The 25,191-nt window shown below is 43.3% G+C and overlaps 1 protein-coding gene across 2 annotated transcripts in view; it reads right to left on the reverse strand.

The window, feature by feature from the left end:
• The window catches only part of TCF25 (TCF25 ribosome quality control complex subunit), a 486,799-nt gene that overhangs the window by 377,289 nt on the left and 84,319 nt on the right, over positions 1 to 25,191 (reverse strand). For both annotated transcript variants that reach the window (XM_086945785.1, XM_086945784.1), the window contains exons 5-6: positions 20,427 to 20,492; positions 8,501 to 8,583 (exon numbers count right to left, since the gene is read on the reverse strand). In XM_086945785.1, the coding sequence (XP_086801911.1) occupies positions 8,501 to 8,583; positions 20,427 to 20,492 (149 nt within the window). The remainder of the gene's footprint in view (positions 1 to 8,500; positions 8,584 to 20,426; positions 20,493 to 25,191) is intronic.

Raw genomic sequence — 25,191 nt, forward strand, 5'->3', positions numbered from 1 at the left:
AAACTTAGAGTTATTTAAAAACCAGGTTCTGCTGAGCCTACCGTATTAGATGAAAACTATATTGATTGCATTAGAGTATCGAGTGAATACCCAACTTTAGATTTTGTTTTAAGCAACAACAAATATGTATTCCTGGAATACACAGGTTAAAGGGTTCGAACACTAAATCAAGTTAAAAGAAGGCGCAATTCCAATACCACACAGAGTTTGACCAGTTCCCCTTTCAATGAGGAAGAACTAAATAAATTACTAGCAAAACTTTGTGAGGAAGGTGTCATTGAGCCCTCAGACTCATCTGAATGTGTTTTTGCCATTGTGGTCACTGAAAATAAAACAGGCGATATTAGATTGTGTGTTGACTTGAGAGCTCTAATTAAAAATATTGTTGTGGATTGTCATCCATTACCAAACATACAAGAGATTTTGGCTTCAACTTCAGGATCTAAGTATTTCTCATTGATTGATTTCAAATCAGCATATCACCAAATCAGATTAGCTGAGGAATCAAAAAGATTTAACAACATTTGTAACTCCTTTTGGAGCTTACAGGTATATAAGATGACCTTTTGGACTAGCCTCCACTGCTAGTCTTTTTCAAAAATAAATGGACATAATTTTCAAAGGAGTAGAAAAATTTAAAGATTACATTTTTGTACATACTGGAACTGAAAAAGAACACAACAAAACATTAAATTCTGTTTTGTTCATACTTAAAGAAAGGTATGACAGTGGCAAAAAAGAAATGTAAACTTTTACAAAACAGCATAGAATATTTGGGACACCAATTTACTGCAGATGGAATAAAACCAAACATGATTTAGTGAAAGCTATAAGAGAAGACCCTAGGCCTAGTGGCAAAGAAACATTAAAATCATTAATGGTTCTTAGTGAGCATTATTCTCGATTTATTTAAGGATATACAGATAGGATAGAACCATTGCGCAAACTTTTACGAAAAGGAGTAACATTTGAGTGGAGTAAAGAACAGGATTGTGCATTTGAAGTAACTAAGAAAGCAATTGCTGAAGCTCCAGAACTGTATCCCTATAATGCAAATAGAAAAAACATAATTACTGTTGATGCTAGTGCAGTAGGCATTGGAGCAGTTTTCAGTAAAAAAAAAAAAAAAAGAAGAGGAAGAGTACACCATTATGTACATTCCAAGAAGACTAAAAAATGCTGAAACCTTTTACAGCACAATTGAACGCGAGACACTAGCATGTGTCTGGGCAGTAGAAAAACAAAAAATGTATTTGTGGGGAAAAGAATCTGAAATTATTACAGATCATAAACCACTGGTTTATATGATGAATGGGTGTGGACGAGGCAATGGTAAAGCTTCATCTAGATTAGTGAGACTAATTGCAAAGTTGCAAGAATTTAATTTTTAAAATTAGACATATTCCAGGAGGTTTAAATTGTCGAGCTGGCTGTTTATCAAGAATACCAGTAAATGAAAATGAAGAAGTGAGTTTAAAAGACATGGACTGTGTTGTAGCACATGTAGATGCCACTATACTAAGTGAGGGAGCTATTCAGAAAGTGAATGGATGGAAACACAAAAAAAGACCGCACCTTACTTAAGGTTAAATAATATGTTAACAGTAAATGGCAACCAATAAGGAATTTAAACCAAGAAATAGATGTTATCAACAGGTGTCAGACAAATTAACTGTATAAAATGGTTAATTAATGAGACAGGATTTATTTATACCACCTTTTCAACTAAGGAAAAAACTTATCAGTTTGGCTCACAGAAGTCACCATGGTTCTACTGCCACAAAAATAATTGGCAAAATTATTATTGGTGGGCAGGGATTATTGCTGATGTGAATTTGCATGTTGATAAATGTGCAGAGTGTAGAGTGTTTAAAAGGAGATAAACACTTGAAGATAAGTAAGAATGAAATGCAATTAGTTGAAATTCCTGATGGTCCATGGTTAAAAATTGCTATTGACTTTTCAGGTCCATTCAACATTTTAGACAGGAGCTGTAGATATTTAGTAGTCTTGAAGGATTCTTATACAAAGTGGCTTCATTATGAATGTATCTCAAACATTACTACAGAAGTCATTATTGAATTCTTGAAAAAAATATTTGCAATAGAAGGTCAACCCAAAATTTTAGTTTACACTATGGTGCTCAAATGATATCTACAAAAATGATAATTGTTTTAGAAACACTACAAATAAGACAGGTAAAAACTCATTTGTATAGTCCATCTTCTAATAAACAGGTGGAACAGGTTAACAGATTTTTGAAAAGAAGTAGTACAGTTAGCCATTGCATCTCATTTGCCAGTCAAAGAATATATATGAGAAAAAGTCAATAGTTATAATAATACCACCAATGATACTACTAATTCTACACCATTTTACCTAATGGGAGGAAGAAAGTGTAACAGTGTTCCCAAGCCTAAGTTTGAAAATTGGTACAAGGAAATGTCTAAATGCAATGGAATTGATGATAGACATATTAAAGAGCAGCAAAAAATAACAGAGAGACAAAAGTTAACGGAAAAATATCATGACATCAGTAACAAAACAAAATAATTGAAAACTGTGATTGGGTCATTAATAAAAAAATAACAGTGAAAGTACAGAAAGGAGAATCTAATTTTTCTTCACCTTTCAAAATTGTTGATGTGTCAAAAGGAGCTGTCAACCTAGGAGTCAAGCTATGGTTGAGTAAAAGCGATGTAGGAAGCCTAAAACCAGGACAAGAGAAAATTCTCATGGCATAAGACCAGTGGAGAATGTGAAAATGAACAAAATGTATGGCACAGTGTTGAACAAGAAGTAAACAAATGGAATTCATTGCAATATCAATGTTGGAACAGAATCATCACAAACTTCAGCTAAACTGGATTTCAAATCTAGTTTTGAGGTTTCTGAAGATCCTTATATATCTTCTCTTTCTCAAAATTGTTCTCATGAAAAAGAAGAATTTGAGTTTAAGGAAACAAACTGGAATGACAACAATCGTATTCAAGATGGTTCACAGTCAGACAGATATCCGAAAGCAGGTCTATTAAACTACCTAAACGTTTTTAGGAATTTGTTTTTTATTAGTACGTGTCTTTATTTATATTGCAAAGAAAGCAGATGTAGTACATATGCAATTTATTGTATTGCCAGAGTTTGTTTATTTAGAGGTTAGCTCTTCATTAGCGTCTTTATATCTCTGACTTCAGTGTCCAAAAAGCTTAAGTCTACATTATTATGCAACATCATGGAACACCTGTATTCGTATATATATTGTATTGTATTTGTTATTTCTAAAGCGCAGCTATCACTTCGCGGGAGTATGGCGCTGTGCAGAATAGACAGGAAGTACAGGATGGTGCTGTGGTCTCTGAATTACTGGAGGGTTAGATAAGCGAAAAGCACAAAGAGTCCTGAGCTCCAAAAATCCAAGTTTTAAGAGATTTCTTGAAACAGTCTTATGATGGGATGACACGCAGATAACTGGGGAGTATATTCCATGCTTTTACTCCAAGGACAGTTAATGATATGTTCCCCCCCCTTAGTTTTAAGTCTGAACGTTGTAGGTTTTAGGAAGTTAGCTGAGGAAGACCCAAGAGGGTGTGTGGTAACATAGGGCGTGAATCTGACTCTTAAGTATACCGGTCCTGAGGCCCTGAAAGCTCTGAAAGTGATGACGAATAACTTTAAAAGCACTCTTTTGTAAATGGGTAGTGTGCGCAGTGTTTTTAAAGCTGAGGAGTGATGTGGCAGTTTAAGCACCAGGCGGGCTGTCACATGTTGAACAGTCTGAAGCTTTTTTTATCCTTTATTGGCACCCACGTAAAGGCTGTTGCAGTAATCTAATCTGGAGGTTATTAGGGCTGCTGCAGGTCCGACCATGGGAGCTCACCATCACACGAGGGGTCAAATTTAAAAGGTATATTCTCTGTACACACACCCCATGAGTCAATCTCATGCAAGCGTTGTGAGAAAGTGGCTCCATATATTCTGGACCAGAATAAGGTGCAGTGTGTATAGAGTCCACAAACCCCAGAGGCTGTTGGCGTAATCTAATCTGGAGGTTATTAGGGCTGCTGTGGGGTGGTTTTAATATTAAATGAGGATATCAGCTTTAGGAGGGGGGGCATGTAGATGTTGAACAGCACTGGGCCTAATGTAGAGCCTATAGAGCCCTGCGGAACACCTGTACGTAATGGTTTCATGGCTGATTGATAGTGATCAAGTGTGGTTACTTGATGACGGCCCGTCAAGAATGATTTAAGCCAGGCCAGAACTAAATGGGAGATGCTGCGCACGATATAACAGGATCTCACGAGAGATGCTGTCAAATGCAGCTGACAAATCTAGCAGAATCAATATTGTGTTTTTGCCTTCATCCAGGGCAAATTTAAGCCTTTCCGCCATATGTAAAAGTGCTGATTCTGTGGAGTGTAGATGCCTAAAACCCGATTGAGTCGGAAATATATGATGTAATAGAATTTTGCTTTTAGATTTACATGCACTTGTGTCAGGAGCAGCACATCTGGCTTTCACCTGTGTGTGGGCCTTATAGTATTTATAATTCTTAATAAATATCTTTGTCAACACCTCGGTTTCCTGTTGTAACACAGACCCATTGCAGGTCCGACCATGGGAGCTCACCATCACACGAGGGGTAAAATTTAAAAGGTATATTCTCGGTACACACACCCCATGAGTCACCCTCATGCACCCGTTGTTAGAAAGTGGCTCTATATATACTGGACCAGAATAAGGTACAGTGTGTATAGAGTCCACAAACCCCAGAGGTATAACAGAGGTTAAAGCCAGGTGTGACCTTACTCTCTAAAGTGGTAGCTTGGTCGAGCAGTAAGGCAGTACCAGAGGACAGTGTAAAGCATTTGTTGTACACACTCAGTCAGCAAAAGGTTTCACACACTCAAAGATTGAACTCCAGTCCAATTGTTTATATATCAAAGATATAGTGGTTTTATTTCTAGAACCAACAGGTATCAAAATATACTGTTCTCAATATGAGAGGTCTCAGATGAGTACTTTGCAGAAAGGCAATAAACTTTGTAAACACAATGGGTACAGGGGTTGCAGTAGGCAACACAATTCTACACACAATTTAGCATTGAGCTCAATGGATTTTCTTATATAAACACAGTTGATTACTTTGTAGATTACTTTGGTAGTTCTAGGACTGGCTCCTAGATTCAGTGCCGGGGTCTAAGCTGAAAACAGTTTAGCAAAAACGTTTTAGGTATTGCAGTGATTTTTCAGGAATATAAAGCTATTTTAAAGTTCACACTTAAAAACTTTTCAACAGAAATCTGGCAATGTTATCCAACGGGAGAAAATTCAGGTTGCAGGTAAAGTACAATCTTGTTACTTTGGTCATCCAGTACTGGGCTTCTGGGTCCAACACTGGGGTCTCAACTTAAAACAGGTAAGCAATTTTGTGTCAGTATTTCGTATGATTTTTAAAGAATATTTTGAGTTTTCAAAAGTAGACACAGAAGAAATTTCATAGAAAAGCAGACAATGGATTCCTATGGAGAAAATTCAGGTTACTAGTAAACCCAGTAAGGATTACTTTGCGGTTCAGTACTGGGCTACAAGGTACAGTACTAGATTCTCTCCTGATCACAGGTGAGTACTTCGGAATTCGGTTGATTTTATATGAATATTTTAAGTTTCCAAAACTTCACACTTAAAAGATTTTTCGAGTCAAACCAGTCAATGTTATCCAATGGCAGGTAAGTGAGTTACCGGTTTCCAGGTGAGTACTCGACTGGTGAAGTTATGGTTCTGGGCATAGACTCAGGGGTCCCCCAGAGTCAGGTAGGTACAGTTGGTTCACCCTCAGCGGCGCAGGGGCAGACGGATGTAGAGGTAGTTAGGCCCAATGTTATCCAATGAGGGACAGGAGGCCTCCGGTTGGTGGCTGCTGGCTAGCAGGCCACGCGGCTGTGGGAGCTGGGCTCCTGGTCACTTGCTCAGGGCAAAGGGGAAGCAGGATAGGGCAAAGGTGGCACAGCCAGCGGTACTCGGGCGGCTGGGTGCAGGGTGCTTTTGAGTCGTCGGGTGCTCAATGTTATCCAATGGGAAAGGTAAAAAGGGAACAAAGGCTGCAGGCTCGGGGGCGAAGACTTTCCAGGGGCGACCAGCACTTCGAGAGGTAATTTGGGATCTTGGAGCACAGGTAGGTACCCCAAAGGGAGGCACAGGGGGCTGTAGGGCGCCGGGTGCAGGGGTGTCTTTGGGAGTCGGAAAAGCTTACCCTCAGCTGGTCGCGGTTGGGGTGGCCCCTGGTTCTGAGTCTGCAGGCGTCGTCTGGTTTGTCGAGGAGGGTGTTTGGGCACTGGACTTCGGGTCCCAGTCGCCGGGGGGACGCCCTCGTGGTCTTGGATCACTCGGCCATGGGCGGGGCTTGGTGGGTGCAGAGTGGGCCGGTCCAGAGCTTCCTGGCTGGCACCAGGGGGGTTGTTGCAGCAGAGCCTCTGCTGGTGGGAGTCCCAGTCTTTAAGAGGGTCAAGGCAGGCAGGTCCTCTGGGTGCCCTAAGGTTCCTGTCCGCAGGAGTCGCCGGGATTTAGGCAGGAGCAGGTTCCAGGATCGACAGGCCGGTAGGGCTGGGGCCAAGACAGTTGTTGTCGTCCCGTTGTTAGCAGCTGCACGGCGGGTCTTCTTCCTCTTGGTCTTCTTTCTTCTTTTCTTAACGGGATCTCCGGAAGGAAGGTTCAGGGAGCCCCTAAATACTGAATTTAGGAGCGTTACAGGTAGGGCAAAGGCAGGGACCAATAGGTCCCTGTCCTGGGGTGGGTACACCCTCTAGCCTGCTCCTCTCCTGTGGGAGGGGGGCAGGAGCCTAGCTGTGATTGGGCAGGGCTCCCCATCTTCAAGATAGCCGGAGCCCGGGGTCGTGATTCACCTTGTCTCCCCCACCTGAGGGGTGGGGTTGGCACAGGCTGGCACACCTCCCTTCCTGATGTAGTTTTTCCCGCCAGTCTTCCCGCCAGAGTGGGGTTCAGGACTGGTGGGGGCCAGTTGCTGGGTACAGCAAATGGTCTGAAGAAGCTCACAGAGGCAGCATGCCTTTGAAGCTTCCCCCTGCCCATCCTGGGGGAGGAGACCTAGCACTTCGCCCAGGATGTGCATTGTTGCAGGCCCAGGAGAGCGGGGGGCTCTCCACCCAGGGGTCCAGCAACATGTCTGCTGTGTGGCAGCCTCTGCAGCCACTCAGCCCAGACGTGGATTGTAGGTTAGGTTTTCAGGGGGCATATCTAAGATGCCCTCTGGTGCATTTTACATTAAATCCCACACTGGCATCAGTGCAGGTTTAATGTGCTGAGAAGTTTGGTACCAAACTTGTCAGTCTTCAGTGTAGCCATTATGGTGCTGTGGAGTTCGTAATGACAACCTCCCAGCACCATATACTCTTAATGGCATCATTGCACTTACAGTGCCCAGGAATGGCCCGAGGTACTGTAGGGGCACAGGGCTCATGCACCTGTACCCACACCTCTGGCATAGGATACCCAGCTAGAGGGCTGACTGAAGTATGCCAGGGCAGTGGGTTCTGTGGGCATGGCACACAGGGATGTGTGCCATGTCGACTCTTTGTTTAGTTCTGTATTTAGTCACTCAGCCTGCAAAGGCAGAGTGTGGGTGTCAGGGTACAGGGCCCCTGAGGGTGGCACAATAAGTGCTGCAGTCCTCAGGGGTTTTCTCTGGTCACCATGCCCTGGGTACCTAGGGTACCATTTACTAGGGGCTGATAGGTGGCCAGAGATGCCAATTGGGTTTTAGTTTCAACACAGTTTTAGGGAAGGAACACAGGCCCTGGGTACCTAGTTGGCAGGAACCCAGGGCACACTCAGTCAAAGCACATCAGCAGTTCAGAAAAAAGTGGGGGCATACCAAGGCAAGAAAGATGGCACTTTCTCACTAGCGTCACTACAATTGGTCCTGAAGCATTAATGTTCTGGTTATATCCTTCACTGCCTTGAACACCAGGTGTCACGGTGCTCCAGTGTTTAAGTTTCTTTTTATTGGCCAGCGATAACAGAGCAGTCAAAAGACATCCAAACCCGAAGAAAGAAAAAAACAATCTGAGGTGGAGTCTCCGTCCTAGTACATTGTGGGTTCCAGACGAGGTATCACCAGTCACCTTGAAACCATAACCTCCTATTTGAAGAAAAACAACTTGCAAAATCCAAGCCCAACACTAGATGCCTGAAGTGTCCACTACATGATCTACAGCAGCACAGACAGCAAACACCATTTTGTGAATGGTGAGAAGGAAACTTGCAGTGCTTTAACTCTCATGAATAAACTATGAAGGCAAATCCACATCCAGAAACGACAGCCCCTGCTTACTTTTTATGTGTGACTTTCAATTACTCATTTCCCCCACTCTATGTCTTAGATATGTATATGGTGCACCTTCCAACTCAAACATCCAATATATACAGACACTGTCTGCAGAAAAAAGTATTAGTCCTCCTGAATAAATCAATTAGCATTTACCTGTTTTGCTGAACCGTGGCCAAGTGTTCTTCGGTGTGGTCAGCCAGGTGCTTCTGTGATATTGTCGTTGTCGCTGCCTTGGCCTGAGGGAAATAAGTTAGATTTTCACCTTGTTAAAGGTATGTTTGTAACAATTCTCACAACAGAAAGACACCACTGCAATACCAAAAACTGAACACATACTATCAAATTATTTGTTGACAAGCACAAAGAAAACCAATAATCAAGATAGAGCAACAGTGTCTAATTAATAATCAAATTAACTCAAAATTGATATTCCTGATCCTTCAAGGTCGCAGAATCAAGAAACTCGCTACCTCAACAGTGCTAAACTTATCTCTCACCTGCAAACTAACCGTAGAGCCACGTCAAAGCAAGACTTGGGCTCTACCTTGTTTTACAAGGTGTCTACCTAAATACAAGAAAGCCAATAAAAACACCACTGAGGCTTAACTTATATCTTTTGATCACAACTCCTGGTCCAGGATAGACTATTGGCTAGGGACCAGGTAGGTGAGCGCTTGGACAGAATCTATATAGTACATGCCGAAGACACTATCAGATCACGCCTAATAAGACTAGAACTACTATTGCCCACACACATGCCCTGACAGTTCACGTGGCACTTTCCATCAGCAGCGCTACTAGACCAAGTGTTTAAAGCTGAGGGAAGGAAGGCAGTCATAGAATTCTTTGAGCATAATGCAGGCTCAGTGTCCAGTGCAAGAACACTATGGGAAGCCTTCAAGGTGACCCTTCAGGATGTTTGTGTAAGTAAGGGAGCAGGCGTTCTGAAAGATATCCGCAGCAGCTGCACATTCTCGAGATGGACACCCAAAAGCTGGAGAGAGAGTATGAACAGTCACTAGAGTCAACCTTGCTGGCTAAGATATGAGCGAAGATGACCGGCTACCAGGAGTTAGTGGACCGAGAGCTCTTCTTCCTCACACGTAGGTATACAGCACGCACATATGGGGAAGGAGGATGACCTGGATGCACACTAGCGCAGAAGTTATGTAACACAAGAGTGCCCACACAAATAATACGAATAGTGAATGAGCAAGGGGAAACACAACAAGACACCCCATCCACACTTAAAAGCTTTTATGGAATATTATGAACAATTGTATACAACGAGATTACAGGCCACAGAGGTAGAGTCAGACAACTATCTGTAGGATATTGGTATTGACTGGTTCACAGATGGGCAAAGGGAGTATTTTATGTAGCCTATCACAGAGGAAAAAATCAAAGATGCCATACGTAGTCTCCCTAAAGGTAAAGCTCCAGGCACAGACGGATTTACTGGATTGTTTTATAAGGAATTTGAGGAGCTACTAATGACGCATTAATGTACGAAGAAGCGTATGAGAAGGGACTTCTCCCCTCGACGTTCAGAGAGGCATTACTGATTAATATACTTAAACCAGATCAAAACCCGAATTTTGCGAATCGTAGCGGCCACTGTCACTCATAAATATAGACACCAAAATATTGGCAAAAATACTGTCGACTAGACTGCGGCCTTTAATGCATAACCTAGTATTGCCGGACAAATCTGACCCAAAATGTACGCACCCTATTGCTATATGCCATCAACCAGACCCAGAGCTACCAGCTGCAGCCGACTTATTAGATGTAACAATGGCGCTTGATCTGTGGAATCGAGGTATATGATCGCAATATTGCAACAAATGGGACTACCACAGACATTCCTACGATGGATTAAACTGCTATCCATGGAACCAATGGGAAGATTAAGGGTGAATGGAAATACAGCGGAAACCTTTGCTATCACTAGAGGAACACAGCAGCATTGCCCGCTATCACCATTACTATTTGCTCTGGCGCTGGAACCACTAGCGTGTAAGATACCACAGCGGCACGTGGACATAGAACTGAGATTTATATTAAGACCCCATAATATATCAATGTATGCAGAAGACATGGTACTATATATACAAGCAACAGGGGGTGGTGATGGACAGAGTTTCTGAATTAAGCAGAATACTCTCACCCAGTCAAGAGATCAGGGCTTAATCCAACACCGTTTTTTAGCTCACTGCACCATCCCAGCTCAGAACCTGGCTATATGCAAATTAGTCTGTCCCTGGCCCAGTGTATCATGGGAACAGGGCAAACCAAACTACCAAGCCCTGATCTGTTGACTGGGTGAGAGTATTCTGCCTAATTCAGAAACTCTGTCCATCACCACCCCCTGTTATTTAACTATATATACAAGACCTGGTAAATAATCTCCAACCATTGCTAAAGGAATATATTAAATATGAGAGATTCGCAGGACTGAGTGTAAACAGGGCCAAATCAGTATTCATAATACTGACCCCTGCGCAAAACGATGTATTACTGAGTTTCCTCTGGTGCACGTATTAAGTACCTAGGGATCTGGGTTCACAGGGATCTGGCAATGGTTGTCTAGGAGAACTATGGCACAGCATTGTCGAAACTAGCCAGCTGGATCAGATTACCGCTATCTTGCAGATAGGATAGTGATTCAAAAAAATGGTCATCCTGCCCAGATTCTTATATTTATTTATAAATATACCCATCCCCCTACCGCAGCATTTTTTTTTTTTTACAAAATTGAGGTCCCAGCTAATCACTTTTACATGAGACGTGACGCAAAGCAAGAATTAGATGGGAAGAACTAATTCGACCGTATGCACAAGGTGGGTTTGGTTCCCCGGATATGTACTTATATTACCTAAGCGCACAGGCACACTTTGTGCACTACTGGCAAAAAAAGCTTGAGTATATCCCACATGTGGCTATAGAACCAGACAACATTTTTCCGATTCCGCTTTCAGCTCTAATACTACAGAAAAAACTGGAATGCTCACGGATGACAATAAACCCACTGCAAAGCAAAATAAAAGCATGGCCAAAATTAAGGTAGCAGGCAAACAAAGAACCACTATAAGCTCCTGCATTGCCCTTATCACACCACCCAGACATCACAGTCACACAAGAGAGAAATGCACAGGGCAAACTAGCGGAGATGGGACATGTTCAGGAATCAAGAGTTTATACATTCAGAAGATATGGGTACAGGAAATGCACAGACCCACTTGCATCCTTTCTTATCTAAACAGCAACAAGCCACTAAAGCAGGCTTCCAAGGAGTAGCTCATGAGCACCTTGTAAGTAGATCTCGTGATTTAACCCCATCCTACTTAGTTAGAAGCATTGCTTGGTTGAATGACTGTATTCATCCCAAAATTGAAACACATGTATTCAAGACAAAAAAATTGTGTATTTTCAGAACTCATAGGCTGATGTTTGGATGAAAATAGTTGGATTTCCAAAATATATCTAAAGTTGAATTGTGAGTGATAATTCAAAAGATGATGGGGACTCTTATTACCATGGTTGGAGGCTTTGCGGTTGTAGCTGTTATGTAAATACAAAGTTGAGGAATTCCAAATTGCTAAATAAATCCTTTTATACGAAAATGCTGGCAACCTTGTCCGATGAACTGAGGTGATCACTGATGGTAATCTTGCATGGAGAGATCATCTTTTCTGATGTTGTCACTGTCACCATACTGATATTATTAGTAGCTTAATATGATTTTCATTGAACATAAGTAGCTCTTATTACAAAAAAGGTTGGAGATCCCTGCACTAAAGCGATACATGCATCCTTCTCACGAGAGCCGCCTGCACTACAGGCACTACAAACGCTTCTCGCTGCACTCACACGAGAAAGACTTATAACCAAACTCTATAATGCAGCACAGAAGGAAAGTTACAGAAACAAAGAGCGTGCGTTAGAGAGATGGAAATAAGATGTATAACCTCGCTTAGATAACTGACAAACCAATTAATACATCCAAACAACAATATCTTGTTGTAAAGCAACTCTGCTACTTAACAAATTAACTTAGGTAAAACGTGGGCACATGCAGTAGTTATTTGAAATAAATGCTTACAGCACTACAGCGCAGCCATGGATGAAAGTGCTCTTTGTTACACTTTGTTACAGGAAGGCACAGTCCTCTCCAATAATGTAGCTCTAGTAGAAATTATAGGACATGCTTACTATCAGTAACATTTATAGAACTCATTAGCTGACACTGCTTAAATCACATACCGATTTCTCTTTAAAAAGGCCTAGTTCCACATAACAAAAACATACTTCACAATATCAGCTGTAAAAAAAACCTTTCGAATAAGAAAAAGAGTCGAATTTCAGGCCAGAATATTAAAACAAGCTAGCTTTAAGTTATCTACACAAACTGATACCATGGCAATGTACTTGATAAAATGCAACACACTCTGCAGTGAACGAGCACTTGTGAACGTTATTAGTGACATGTTCACAAACATTAATCTTAAAAGTGAAAGAAACAAGATTTTTCTTTCTGCAACATGCAGACTGAAAACGCCTTATTTTAAATTTCTAACAAATAAGAGAATTGAGGTAAAGGGAGAACCAGGAATTAGAAGCTCCAGAATTTGCAAGTGTAGCCGTTAGATTAAGACTTTTCACAGTTCACCACTCAATTTTGTCTGCAGCCATTGAGTCCTATGTAGGGCAAAGCATTAAGATTTTTCATAGATGAAGTAAGTTCTACCAGGTATAGGTCGTCAAAGCGTTCCATGCCAAATTTACCTCAGGCCATTGGGGACAATCCTAAAGAAGTCATGCATGAAATATTACTACTATACATATGATAATTACTAAAAGTATCTGATTGGGAGATGACAATGAATCCAGTATGCGGCAGCCAAGCTGGCGTTGTCGAGACCTCACCAGTCACCTGCCTCTCAGGCCCTGACTGAGCTCCACTGGCTCCCTGTTTTGCAGAGGATTTATTTTAAGTCCCTCTGTGTCGTATTTGAGGCACTGCATGGCCTAGGGCCATTACCACTGCAGAAAAAATTCAGTTGGTATGCTCATTCCCGCTGTCTCCGGTCATCTTCGGCCAACTGGGTGAAGATACCCCCAACTAAAAGAGCTTGCATAGGGGGACAAGCCTTCAGTGTTGCTGCAGCAAGGCTTTGGAACAACTTGCCCATGGATCTGTGGCAAATGAATGACCTATTGCCGTTCAGAAGGAAAATAAAGACCTGGCTCTATCCTAGAGCGTTAGACTAAACTACACCTCTGTCACAGGTTTCCCGTCTCACAGCGCCAGGATAAACCGTTGGGTCGCAGTGCGCTGTACAAGAAGTACTTGCATTACATTATAAAGAGGTAAAAAAAGCAGACATTCGTGTCCCAAAGGGCCTGCTACAACGACCAGCAGCCAATGCTTACTGGGTAGATGGCAACTGGCACAACATTCTTAAGAAACCAAGTATTTTATTTATTTACATATTCAGTGAATCCACAGCGGCACTGAAATCGCAAACAAAATACGTAATCTTAAAATTACAAGTTAGACGAACCAATTAAGACCATTAAGCATCCTCCACTCAACCACTCCTCAAATTGTTATTTGATAAAGAAAATCATTTAAAAAGAATACAATTTACAGATACATTAACAGGTAACATAGTTAAAAAAATGCATACAGTTATACATCCTCCACTCAATTCTGCCTCGAACTATTATTTGAGGAAAAGAAAAATCATGAAACCTTTTAATCTACAGATAGATCGGCCGATACCATAGTTAAATATATTGCATAGACACAAACACTCTTGGAACCACCAATTTAGCTTTTTCCAAACTATTTTAAACTGGTGCAAAAAGCCTAGTTAAAGTTTTACAATATTAAAAATTACATCAAAAAAGATAGTTTTAGTCTATATTATATAAACAGACGGCGGGTTAAACATTAAAAATATCGCATTGTGTGTCGGAGGAATATTTTTTCCAGATTGGTACCAAATAGTTGGATCTCAAACGTTCTAGTCCTGGACAACAAAACAGCACATGCACTAAATCTTGTATCACGGCTTTACAGATTTGGAAACTCCGTGGCTCCTGGACTCTCCTTTCCTTAGCTGATCGATATATGCTTAATGGGGGCAGACCACACTTAAACCTCATATAAATAGACCTCACACGAGTGTCCAGATTTGCTGCTAAATAAAATTGCATTGCACCTTGTGTAACAAGAAAACAATTGAATTGTAATATTGGAATTTGTTGACTATGTGCTAAATCATCTTGATAGCTTTTAAGTTTTGTCATTTTTCAGGAAAAGATTTTAATCGAGTTTAGACCCAAAAATATAATCTTTCAAGAGATCTAAAACTGTACACAAATACCCCCCAGAAGAGTTTTTTAATAACATGTTCACAACAACTAAAGAACCATTCCTATTATGGGTGACTGCCCCAAACCCAGGCAGTATTTTCAAAGTTTAAATTAAATGCGGGGGTAAGGTGTCATAGCAGCTATCGAGTGAGCTTCTGCCAGATATACCATTACAGAAGGGATTTTTGAGAAATACAATTTTAATAATAATGATATGTCTCTACTCCCGGCTGAGTTAAAAAACGTACTTTTAGCCAAACCCAATTGAAGAGGCTTTTGAGATTTGACCCTTGACATAGTTAGACCGCGAAAGATTGTTTGAGATAAGAGTCCCAAGATAATCATACACTCACACAGTTTCTAATTTGCCCCCTTGTAAAAAGATTTACTTCGAGATAAAAAAACCTGGGTCCACCATAACCATCATTTTTGTTTTCCCTTTATTCACACTTAGGTTGTGGGAAGAAGAGCAAACCGCTATGTCATCTAATAGTCTTTGGAGGCCAACAGGAGTTGAATACAACACAATTGAATCATCGGCATACATTAATACCGAAATTGGTTTCAATCCTAATTTAGGAAGGTGCACATTCAGTGTGTTTATACGTCTGGGAAAATCTGCAAAGTAAAGGTAGAATAACAGGGGCTATAAAATACAGCCTTGTTTAAGGTAATTTTGAGCTGCAATATTGGAGGTATATTCAAACCCGGAGGTATATTTAAACCCGGAATTGAGTAGAACTTTTACCAGCTGTCAGAATCTTAAGATATCATTCGACTTAATAACAAAGCTGGAAGGCCCCAATATATTAATTTTTGCCTAAGTAGGGGTCAGTCAACTTTATCCAATCAGAAAACAAGTATCTTTTGGTTGGCTGAAGATATTAACTTTCCAAATTCATTCCACTATTTTTCACCGCAGCTTGTAGAAATGGGCAAAGAAAAACAAAGACACTAGCATGAAAAAGAAAGAAAATTAATCGGCTCTCACAATCTTGAGCAACAGAACTCTTGTATTGTCCAGGGTGAAAGGCATAATTTAGGCTGGTGGTGGCACGTAATGGGCATAGCACTCACATGTAGGAACTAGGGCTTAATTTTCACATTGCACTTTGATCGGTACAAAAGAGAGAAATACATAAAAGAGAGAAGGAATGTAGAAAAGAAAAATGGGAAAACAGGAATGAATTCCCAGGTGGCCGATCGAGGAGGTCAGAACCCAGGTCAACATTTTCAGGGACTTCAAGAAGTCAATTAAAACTTGAACATGCTATTTCAACAGATGAGCTGACTGGATCTTGGGATAAATTAGTGAACCGCAATACTCAGTAGATCAGTACTCTCTCAGCCGAGCAGCTCTATGAGGATCAATGTACCCCTGGTTCCCTCCTGGCTTAATGCTGATGGCCCTGAGGACCAGGGGAAAGGGAGGAATAGTTAACACAAATACATTACACTAATACATCGAAAACTCTTCTCCCCTGATCATGGTTACCAATGACTGATGGCAAAGACATGGCATGTATGATTCAGCCGTGTGGCGAAGAAGTCCAGCTGAGGTTTACCCGGAGCACTTGAATGGTCCTATGAAGTTGGTCACAAATGCAGCTCTCGCTTGTAGCAGTCCGACAAACAGCAGCTCAAGGCATCTGCTTGGTCACTGATGAATCTCGGTAGGGGATATGTAGTAGAATGCCGAATGTCAACTTTTCTTCATCTCTTAAGTCAGAATTCAAGCCTTTGTGATATCTTCCTTGATTATGTAACATCTAGAGGCTATGCTGTTTGCTTATCAGCTCACAATTACTTTTCTACTTTGGCAGAAAGACCTGCAGGCCAAGATATATTGTCTGCAGTTCCTGAAAACCCTCCATTAATGAGTCATTCTTCTTGAAATGGCTCAAATGTGAGGGCTTGAATTGAAGTCAGTCTGTCAGATTCTGGAGTATTACCCACAAGAGCAGCACTGTATCATTTTTGCTACACCTATAATATTCTTGAACCGGTTTCCTTTGCCGATCTACTTTAAAACAGACACGGTGCATTCTTAGCTGGAAAACTGGAATTAGCAGAATGGAGGAATATGTGAGGCAGCAAAGAAAGACTTTTAGGTTCTAAGTAAAGATGACCAGCTCGCAGTAGTCAGTGACAATTGAATTTAACTTTGCAAGGGTATCTGGTGAAGAGAACAGTATTGCCCAGAGGTGAGTCTGGAATGTCCCCTAGGAAAAGAGAACCTTGAAGATGGGAAAAGGTTCAACTTACATATGTTGAAGGAGGAGTTTCAGGTTTTGAAATGTGATCAAGATCCACATGTGATACAAATCTGCAATGAAAGAGGTTTAAACAGCCGGTTGTCTTACTCGCACAGCACACCTGGTGGTCTTGCTTTTTCAGATAGACTGCAACTGCTGCCATACACTTGTTGAAAGGTCTTACAGCTGCCTTGAACTCAAAGAGAACAGTTTTGAAGTGATAATTCTGATAACCACCCCAATTCTCACATAAGGCATGTGCTTCAGGTGTATTGGATTATGAATATATGAACTCTGAAGGTTGAAATAAGTCTGAATGCTCCAGCATGTACGAGCAAGATAACCTCTTGGATTGCTTGAAAGCCCGAGATCCAGAATAGTCATCCAGTCTCCTGTTTCTCGCTCTCTAGCAGGAAAATCCTGGGGTAGTCTTGACTACTCTGGAGCCTGGGCTCCTCTTCTTCTGCTCATTTTGCTAGCAGATGGCATGGATGCTTCAACGAGAATTCAAAGTTCTGACCCGAGTACCTAAAGCACCCAGCGATTAGGAGTGACGTGCCAATCTGCCAAAATTGTGAGGTAAAACCCGAGGTTTTCCCCGAACATTCTTGATGTGGGGGATGGCCCTCAGCAATGGGAAGTCTGGCAATTTTGGTAGTGTCCTGGGAGTAAGATGCTCCGAGTCTATTGCATGAAGACTGGTCATAGAACTGAGTTAGCAGACTCCAGAAGACGGGTGGCCGCAGTCACAAGTGGTTTGACAGTAATCCTAGTACTACTTTTATTACTATTGTACAATGATCATCCTCCATAAGCCTGAGCTCTCAAGGAGCCACATAATGTAGTTGGCCTCCAATACTGTTGTATTCCCATGGACTGTGCCGTGTCTGTCTATATCCCTCCAGACTCTAGTCAAAAACATTTCCAAAGCAGGTTTTCCCATCATAAGGTGTGACCAAGATCTTGATCTGAACCTTCCTACACTCTTTCCCAGAGTGTCAATGCACGTTGCATCAATGTCTGAGGTAAGCAACAGGTGATGGATTAACAAAGAAATCTTTCTGATTGCTGAAGTGATAATGGTGTCAGACTTAGAATAGTGGGTAGGCATACTGGTACTAGGTCCGGAGCACTGTATTTTTTCCTTAGGTGAGGAACCAGAGCATGGTCTGAAGCCGATGCTTTCATGAGTTTACTAACTGTGGGATGAGGAATGAAAGGCAAGAGGTGAACTTGACAGGCTGGTTTGGATATTTCTTAAAGTTGTGGTGGAAGCCCTGTTTATGACCAATGTCATGGGTGGGCTGAAACACCTAGAGGGTCTCTCCTGAAGTGCTTGAAAATGAGAAATTCTGTCAGGTGTGAAATCAACCTGGGTAGACATTTTTGGTTTTCTTAATGTCCTACATAGTTCTACCACTCTATTACCTGATCCTTATTTTCATCTTCTTATGAAACTTCACCTCAGTCCTCATCTTCTTGGTTTTCATCCTCCTTTCTTCCTTCCTTTTTCTCCAGGTATCAGAGCCACCCTTTGCAATGTGATAGTAGGAACAGATAAGGAGACAGCAGAAGTGTAGGACACAGTGGCATCATTTGTGGCAGTAGTAGAGGTGTTCAAAATGTAGAGTATTGCATAGACTGTAAAAAGTCTATGGGGACCCGGACATAAAGGGCCCCTAAAACACCTCCTACATTCACAGTATTAATGTTGAATACTGCTGGTGATTCACACTGTACTTGGGTACACAGATCTGGAAAGGTGGAGGCCGATGCTCCTCCCTATCATCTCTTGGGTCATATTCTGGGAAGTACTCCATATATGCTTGGTCTGTACTTTAGGAGGTCTGTCAGTGCTGCTACTCTTTCATATCTAGTATTTTGACTGGCAATTGTACTGTGAGCTCAACTGGAGTGGGTCGTGGATAGCTTTAGAATATCAGGACCTGTGATGGCACCAGCAATATGATGTGCTGACTGACCAATTCGAAGGTAAGATTTTTCTGTGATTAACAGTATCACATAGGCTAAGTTACTGCTAACTGGACCATTGACAAGGCTTCCACTGACATCACTTGGAAAGAAAGAGACATGTGGTTGACAGTTGTGAGTCAACTGACAGTGTCATTGACAGTCCCACCAAATTGACTGTTGCCACTGCCTGAGATTGCAGTTGTTAAGAGGCTGACCCAACTTAAATCTTCTGCAGCAAGCACTGATGTCAAAGAAGGGACAAGACCTGACAAGGAAGGTGCTAACAAATCGGTACTGACTAGGATTATGAGTAGACTAACATTGAGAAAGCAGATGACGAGCACGATGAGGCACCTTTGCATGCAGATGACTTCAGTTGTTCAGGTTCGAGGGTGACTGCACTTAACACGGAGGCAGAAAAGTCAGTGACGGCTCACACAAGCAACATTTATGCTTCATTTTGCAGCAAAGAGCTCAGAGTGTCTTTCAACAGTTTTGAAAGGGAAGCTGGAATTGAGAAAATTGTTCTCACCTGAAAAGTCTACTTGGATGGTGCTTCTTTAGAAAAGACACTTGATTTTTGTGCTTTCGTGTCATCTTTGTGGGAGTAATTGGAGGCACACTTCATACTGAATCATACTCTAGGAAAGGAACATTTTATTAAGCTTTTGAATATACAGAGCCAGGTGTTTGGTTTGGTCGTTCAGAAGAGTGACAGTCACCATGAGGAGAAAATTTAAGCTGCGCCTGGTCCAAGGTATCCAGGCAAATAATGAATTTGTGAAGTAAATCATTCTGGGTACTCCCTCAAACCTATGACCTATAGAAGAAATCCTTGCTGTGGTGGTCCCTAGGGGGGCTGGAAAGCTCAGTCCATTACCTTCACTGGCTGGAGTTTGGGGATTTTTTAATGGGGTGAACTTACTAGGAAATAAAATATATTATTTTGCCTATGGGCATGTTAATGTGACCTGCTATGCTTATAGAACCAGAGAATACCAGCCTAATGACAGGACATGAATCAAGTATGTGAATCTATGAAATATCCAAAGCTGGAGAACTTGGCAATCATCTTCTCTTAAGACAGTGAAACATTGATATACTAGATTGTTAACATTTTAGCCATTAAAAACATAGTGGAGATAAAACGTTACTCTCAAATCAAGCAACATGCCTTTTTAGGCACCTGACTGGTCAACATGTGAAAACATTCTATCAGTTCATGTTCTAAAGTACCTCAAGGCCAATGGTAGCACAATAAAGCACCATCTAAATACAAAAATAGAGTCATACACTATTCCTTACTCCAGCCTTCCCTGCCTTAAATGATGTTAAATCTTATATGAACCATTGCCTCAAAAGTCAAAATATATTTTTTAAATATTTTATCACATGTGAATTTGAAAGCACATTTTAAGAATAACAAACTCCCAGCCATTGCAACACTGCAGCGGATCCCTTTTCACCTTTGATCTCCAAGTACAGCCCTGGCTCCAAAGTATTTCTTCAGTTCAGTTTCAGGATTCAAGTTCCTAAAGCAAAGAAAGCATAGAAAGAACTGTTTAACATGAAATATGTAAACCCGAATAAGCACCAAATTAGGAAAAAGGACAAATATTGCACTGTTTTGGATAAAGAGAAATTTCGAAATAAGATTTCTAAGCTTTAAAATTACATAGTATCCAGTGGATATCATCTCAGGCATAATTTTGGCATGCCTGACAAAACCAAATACTTAACACAGCTCTTTGCAGAACTTATGAGACGCCACATTGCAGCCTAACATTAGGTCCAATGTTTAAATGTCTTTATATAACTTCGAAATAATTTCAGAAACCCCATTACAAAAATGTTTCTCATTTAAGTCTTTCCAGATGAACGCTCACTATCCAGACGTTAGACCTGTGTTACATTTTGACATGTGTGCCGCCAAAAAAAAAAAACACTTTCACATATTTGCCATGCATACAATGTTCATAAAGATTCTCAGGGCTTGCAATGCCTGTTTATTAGTTCCCACAAAACACCCAAATTCGACTAACATTTAATAAAGGAATCAAAAAACTCAATAATGTGTTCTTTAGATTGTTTTAAGTGTCCCAATAAAGTTTTGCACTGGGGTGAATGTATGACATTGTTCTGCATTCTGTCCATCAATTGTTCTTTTTGCATTTGTCACCCCGAGTGGGATGGGTATGCTCAGACGTGAGTCCTGTGCTCTCCATGCCGCGGGAGTCAAGCTATCCTGGTCGATGAGGGCAGAAAGCCCGAAACCGGTCCTAGGATGCTTGTTTCCAGTCCAGGGAGGACCTGGCCTGGCAGTTCGGGCTGGACTGTTCCCACAGGGCGCAGGGTCAAAACTGATTTGCATAGGGGGCGTGGCCAGCAACATGGCCGAGTAAGTCGCAAGCCGCCGCAGCTCCGGCGAGCAGACTTGATCCGTCGTGAATTTCCCCATCCAGGTAACGAGTACAGATCCGAAACACCGTGCAGAAAGAACCGCAACACGGGAGGAGAGACTGAAGCTGAGCTGGAAGAGCGGAAAGGTGCGGGAACCAAGCTGACAGCAAGTGCTGCACCGCGGAGCGGGCCGTAAACTGAGGCCGAGCCGGCAGGAAGGAGCGGCGCGGACGGAGACAGAAGCGCTCTGCCACCCCCCAGAGAGACGGTACGTCCCCTGCTACCCCCGGGAAGTCTAGAGCAGCAAGGGGCAAATCGGAGGTCGGGAGGCTCCCTATAGACTCTAGGGGAGGTCCTGTGACGGAGAAAAGAGGGTCGAGTGAGGAGTAGTGCACCCGGGGGGCACCGGCAAGAAACTAAAGGCGCATGAGGACTATCGAGGCAGCATTAAGAAGTAGAACTGGCCGCTCTAGAGCCCAGTAGATCTGCTGAAGCTGGGAAAGCCGCGCACCGGGCCGGGAGGCCGGAACAAGACAGGTGAACTGGGACGAGGCGCAAACTGGGGGAACGCGGAGAGAGGCGCTGGGGTCTGTACAGTTCTAACGAGGATAATTGGCGACACAGGCCACGGGCACACGTCCCATATCCGAACGCTCCCAACCTGGGACTACCCCCCACTCTGGTGGACCGCGCAATACACATTAACAGGAGCAAAAGGCACGAGGGGCATACAGTGTGGAACTGAGACTGGGGCCTCAAAGTACCGGAGTGCATAAGACGGACCGTACTTGGCCAAAAACCGGACAAGGCAAGCTGCGCAGCGAAAAAGTGGAAGGAGGAGATAGGTCTAGGAACGCGAAACAGAAGGCGAGACCCCACACCCCCCTCCCCCCCACCTGGACAGGTCACTGTAGACCACCATGAGACCAGCGAGACATGGGGAAAAAGGATGCGGTTCCCAGGGCCCCAAGGCAAGGTACAATAGACAAATTTGCGACGGCGCCACAGATGACCGGACGGCGCTGGAGCAAGCTCAGATACGGCCCTTCTGAGGGGGGCCATACAGGCGTCCAGAGAAGACATTCAAGCCTCACATGCGGGCCTGGAGGTAAAGATAGGGGAAGTGGGGACGGAAGCCACGCTGCTGCGCCAAGATTTCCGCAATCTCACAGAGCGGGTGACCACAGCAGAAACGAGACTGAGTGAAGCGGAAGACATCATACAATCTCTCCAGATGGACATGAAAGAGCTCAGAGACTCGCACAAGCAACTGCAGTGGAAGGTAGACGATGCAGAAAATAGGGCAAGACGCAACAACCTGCGATTTGTTGGATTTAGGGAAGTTATTGAAGGGTCCAATAAGGCGGAGTTCCTACGCACATGGATAGTAAAAAACGATGCCTCAGGCGGTGTTCTCCAACTCCTTCGTCATAGAAAGAGCACATAGGGCTCTCCTTGCAAAGCCGCTGGCAGGGGCACGACCCAGACCGGTCATTGCGAGATTTCTGAACTTTGCAGACAGAAACATAATTCTACGTGAAGCCAGGAAGTTGGGAGAGATCCGAGTAGAAAACTCACAGATAATGATCTTCCCATATTATAGCCAAGAGGTACAGAAGATGAGACGCTCCTTTGATGCAGTGAAGGCGAAGTTAAGAGACCTAAAAATCCAATATATGCTGCTCTTTCCGGCTAAACTTAAAGTGATCTATAAAGAGAAAACGTACTTCTTCACGCACCCAGAAGATGCATGGCAATGGCTGGAAGAGAGACCGCCCCTCCGGAGACGTGAGGAAGGAGAGCGAGACATGACGGCGATGGTCTCCACGTTGGGGAATCAGTGGGAGACGGTGAAAACGCAAAGGAAACGCAGAACAAGGGGGAATAGGAGAGTGCAGATGACGCCGTATCGCACGCAGAACCAGACTCTCAGGAGACAACAAGAAACTGGTTTCCCCTGATGCGATGGCCAAGCAGGATCTAGGTTCCGCAGCCTGGCGGGCCAAGAACGCTCTGAAGGAGATGAGGACACAGGAGGCATCACATCTGGGAGTGACGAAGCAGAGGAACCGTCGCTGCACCCTCTGGTGGCGGCAATTAACGAGATGGAGCGGAACGCTGCCAACGAAGGACAACATACGCAGGGAGATGGTAAAGACGCTAACACCTGATCGAGAGACAAGCTGGATGGACGAGATATCGGCTCAAGGACTGGAAACACGCAAGTTGTTTCACGCCACCTATTTTCATTTATATAGTATTTCTTCCTCTCTCTAAACTACTGTACAGAACTGTGGACATAGGGAGAGCATTTCATTTAAAGTTGTGGTTAGGCAGACAAGTTGGGGTAGGTTTGTAGAGGGGAGGGGAATTGAGGAGGGAGACAGGCCTTTTCCTGCCAGTAAGTCCTATCTCAGGTTGGGGTAGAGGATGGGACTGAAGGGGAAGGAAGGTAGGGTGGGAGGAGCGGGGGGGAGATGGGTTTGTTCAAAGGGCCAGAATGCACTGGAATTCAGCAGTTGGGGAGGGTTGGCAGAGGGAGGAGAGGAGTGGGGGGGGGGGGGGGAGTGGGAGGGGGGGGGTCATATCACAGAGGTCGCACACTCCGGTGTCCTAGACATCATACCCACACCAGGAATCAGCAATACAACTCAGGGAACAGGACAGGATGTCGGGTGATCATATGAGGGAGGTTCAAGAGCAGGAGGGATTTAGTGTACTAACGTGGAATGTAAACGGGCTTGGCAGTAAAATCAAGAGAGGGCTGGTAAATGCATACATAAAAAGGCTGAACCCTGATATAATCCTACTACAGGAAACACATCTTAAGGGGACACATTGTGCCTTCTTGGCTAGAGGTCAATATAGAGTTCTGGCACATGCAGGGTTCACTACGGGGTCCAGAGGGGTGGCCATGCTCATGAAGAAGATTCCACCATTCCGCATAGCCCAGACGTGGACGGATCCCCAGGGGACCTACGTGGGAGTGAAGGGGATGTGGAGACGACGGGAATACACAATAGTTTCGGTATATGCCCCCCCCCAAAACTGCAAGCCGCCACTCTCAGGGGGGTGGTGGACATACTACTCGATACTGCAGACACCATACAAGTCCTCGGGGGAGATTTTAATGATGTAATGGATCCAACAATGGACAGGACGGGAGCTGGAACTAGAGACCGGACCCAGACCTTACTTTCCAAAACAATCTCTAATATGGGGCTGACAGATGTCTGGAGATGGCTACATGTTATGTTATGTTATTTGGATTTTTTAAGCGCACAGCTGCCCCAGCTAAGGGGCATCCCGGCGCTATAGCTGGAAAAGACAACATAACTAACAACGCAGAAAAAGCAGGGAGTGATTAATAAGACAGAGGGAAAAAATGTGTTTTGACAGCTTTCCTGAAAGCAAGAAGGTCATCCAAAGAGCGAATGTAGGCAGGAAGTGCGTTCCATAGTTTAGAGGCCAAGACTTTAAACGATCGGCCACCCAATCTACATTTTTGAAATCGGGGGACAAGTGCCAAATTTTGGCCGGCAGAACGAAGGCTGCGCGAAAGGGTGTACAAAGACAGAAGGTGCTGGAGAATGATAGGGGTGTCTGATTTAAGAATTTTGAACGCAAAGCAGAGGGCCTTGAACTCTATGCGTCTGATTACTGGCAGCCAGTGCAGATTAAAGATTGTGCTACGGGCTGAGCAGAAACGCGGCAGGCCCACCAGGGCCCTAGCTGCCGCATTCTGCACCCGTTGAAGTCGCAGGACTTCCGCCTGGTTGGCGCCCAAGAATAGTGAGCTCGCGTAATCAAGCCTTGATAATACGCTAGCTT

This window comes from Lissotriton vulgaris, chromosome 12 (genome assembly GCF_964263255.1).
Source record: "Lissotriton vulgaris chromosome 12, aLisVul1.2, whole genome shotgun sequence".
In the NCBI taxonomy this organism is placed as follows: domain Eukaryota; kingdom Metazoa; phylum Chordata; class Amphibia; order Caudata; family Salamandridae; genus Lissotriton; species Lissotriton vulgaris.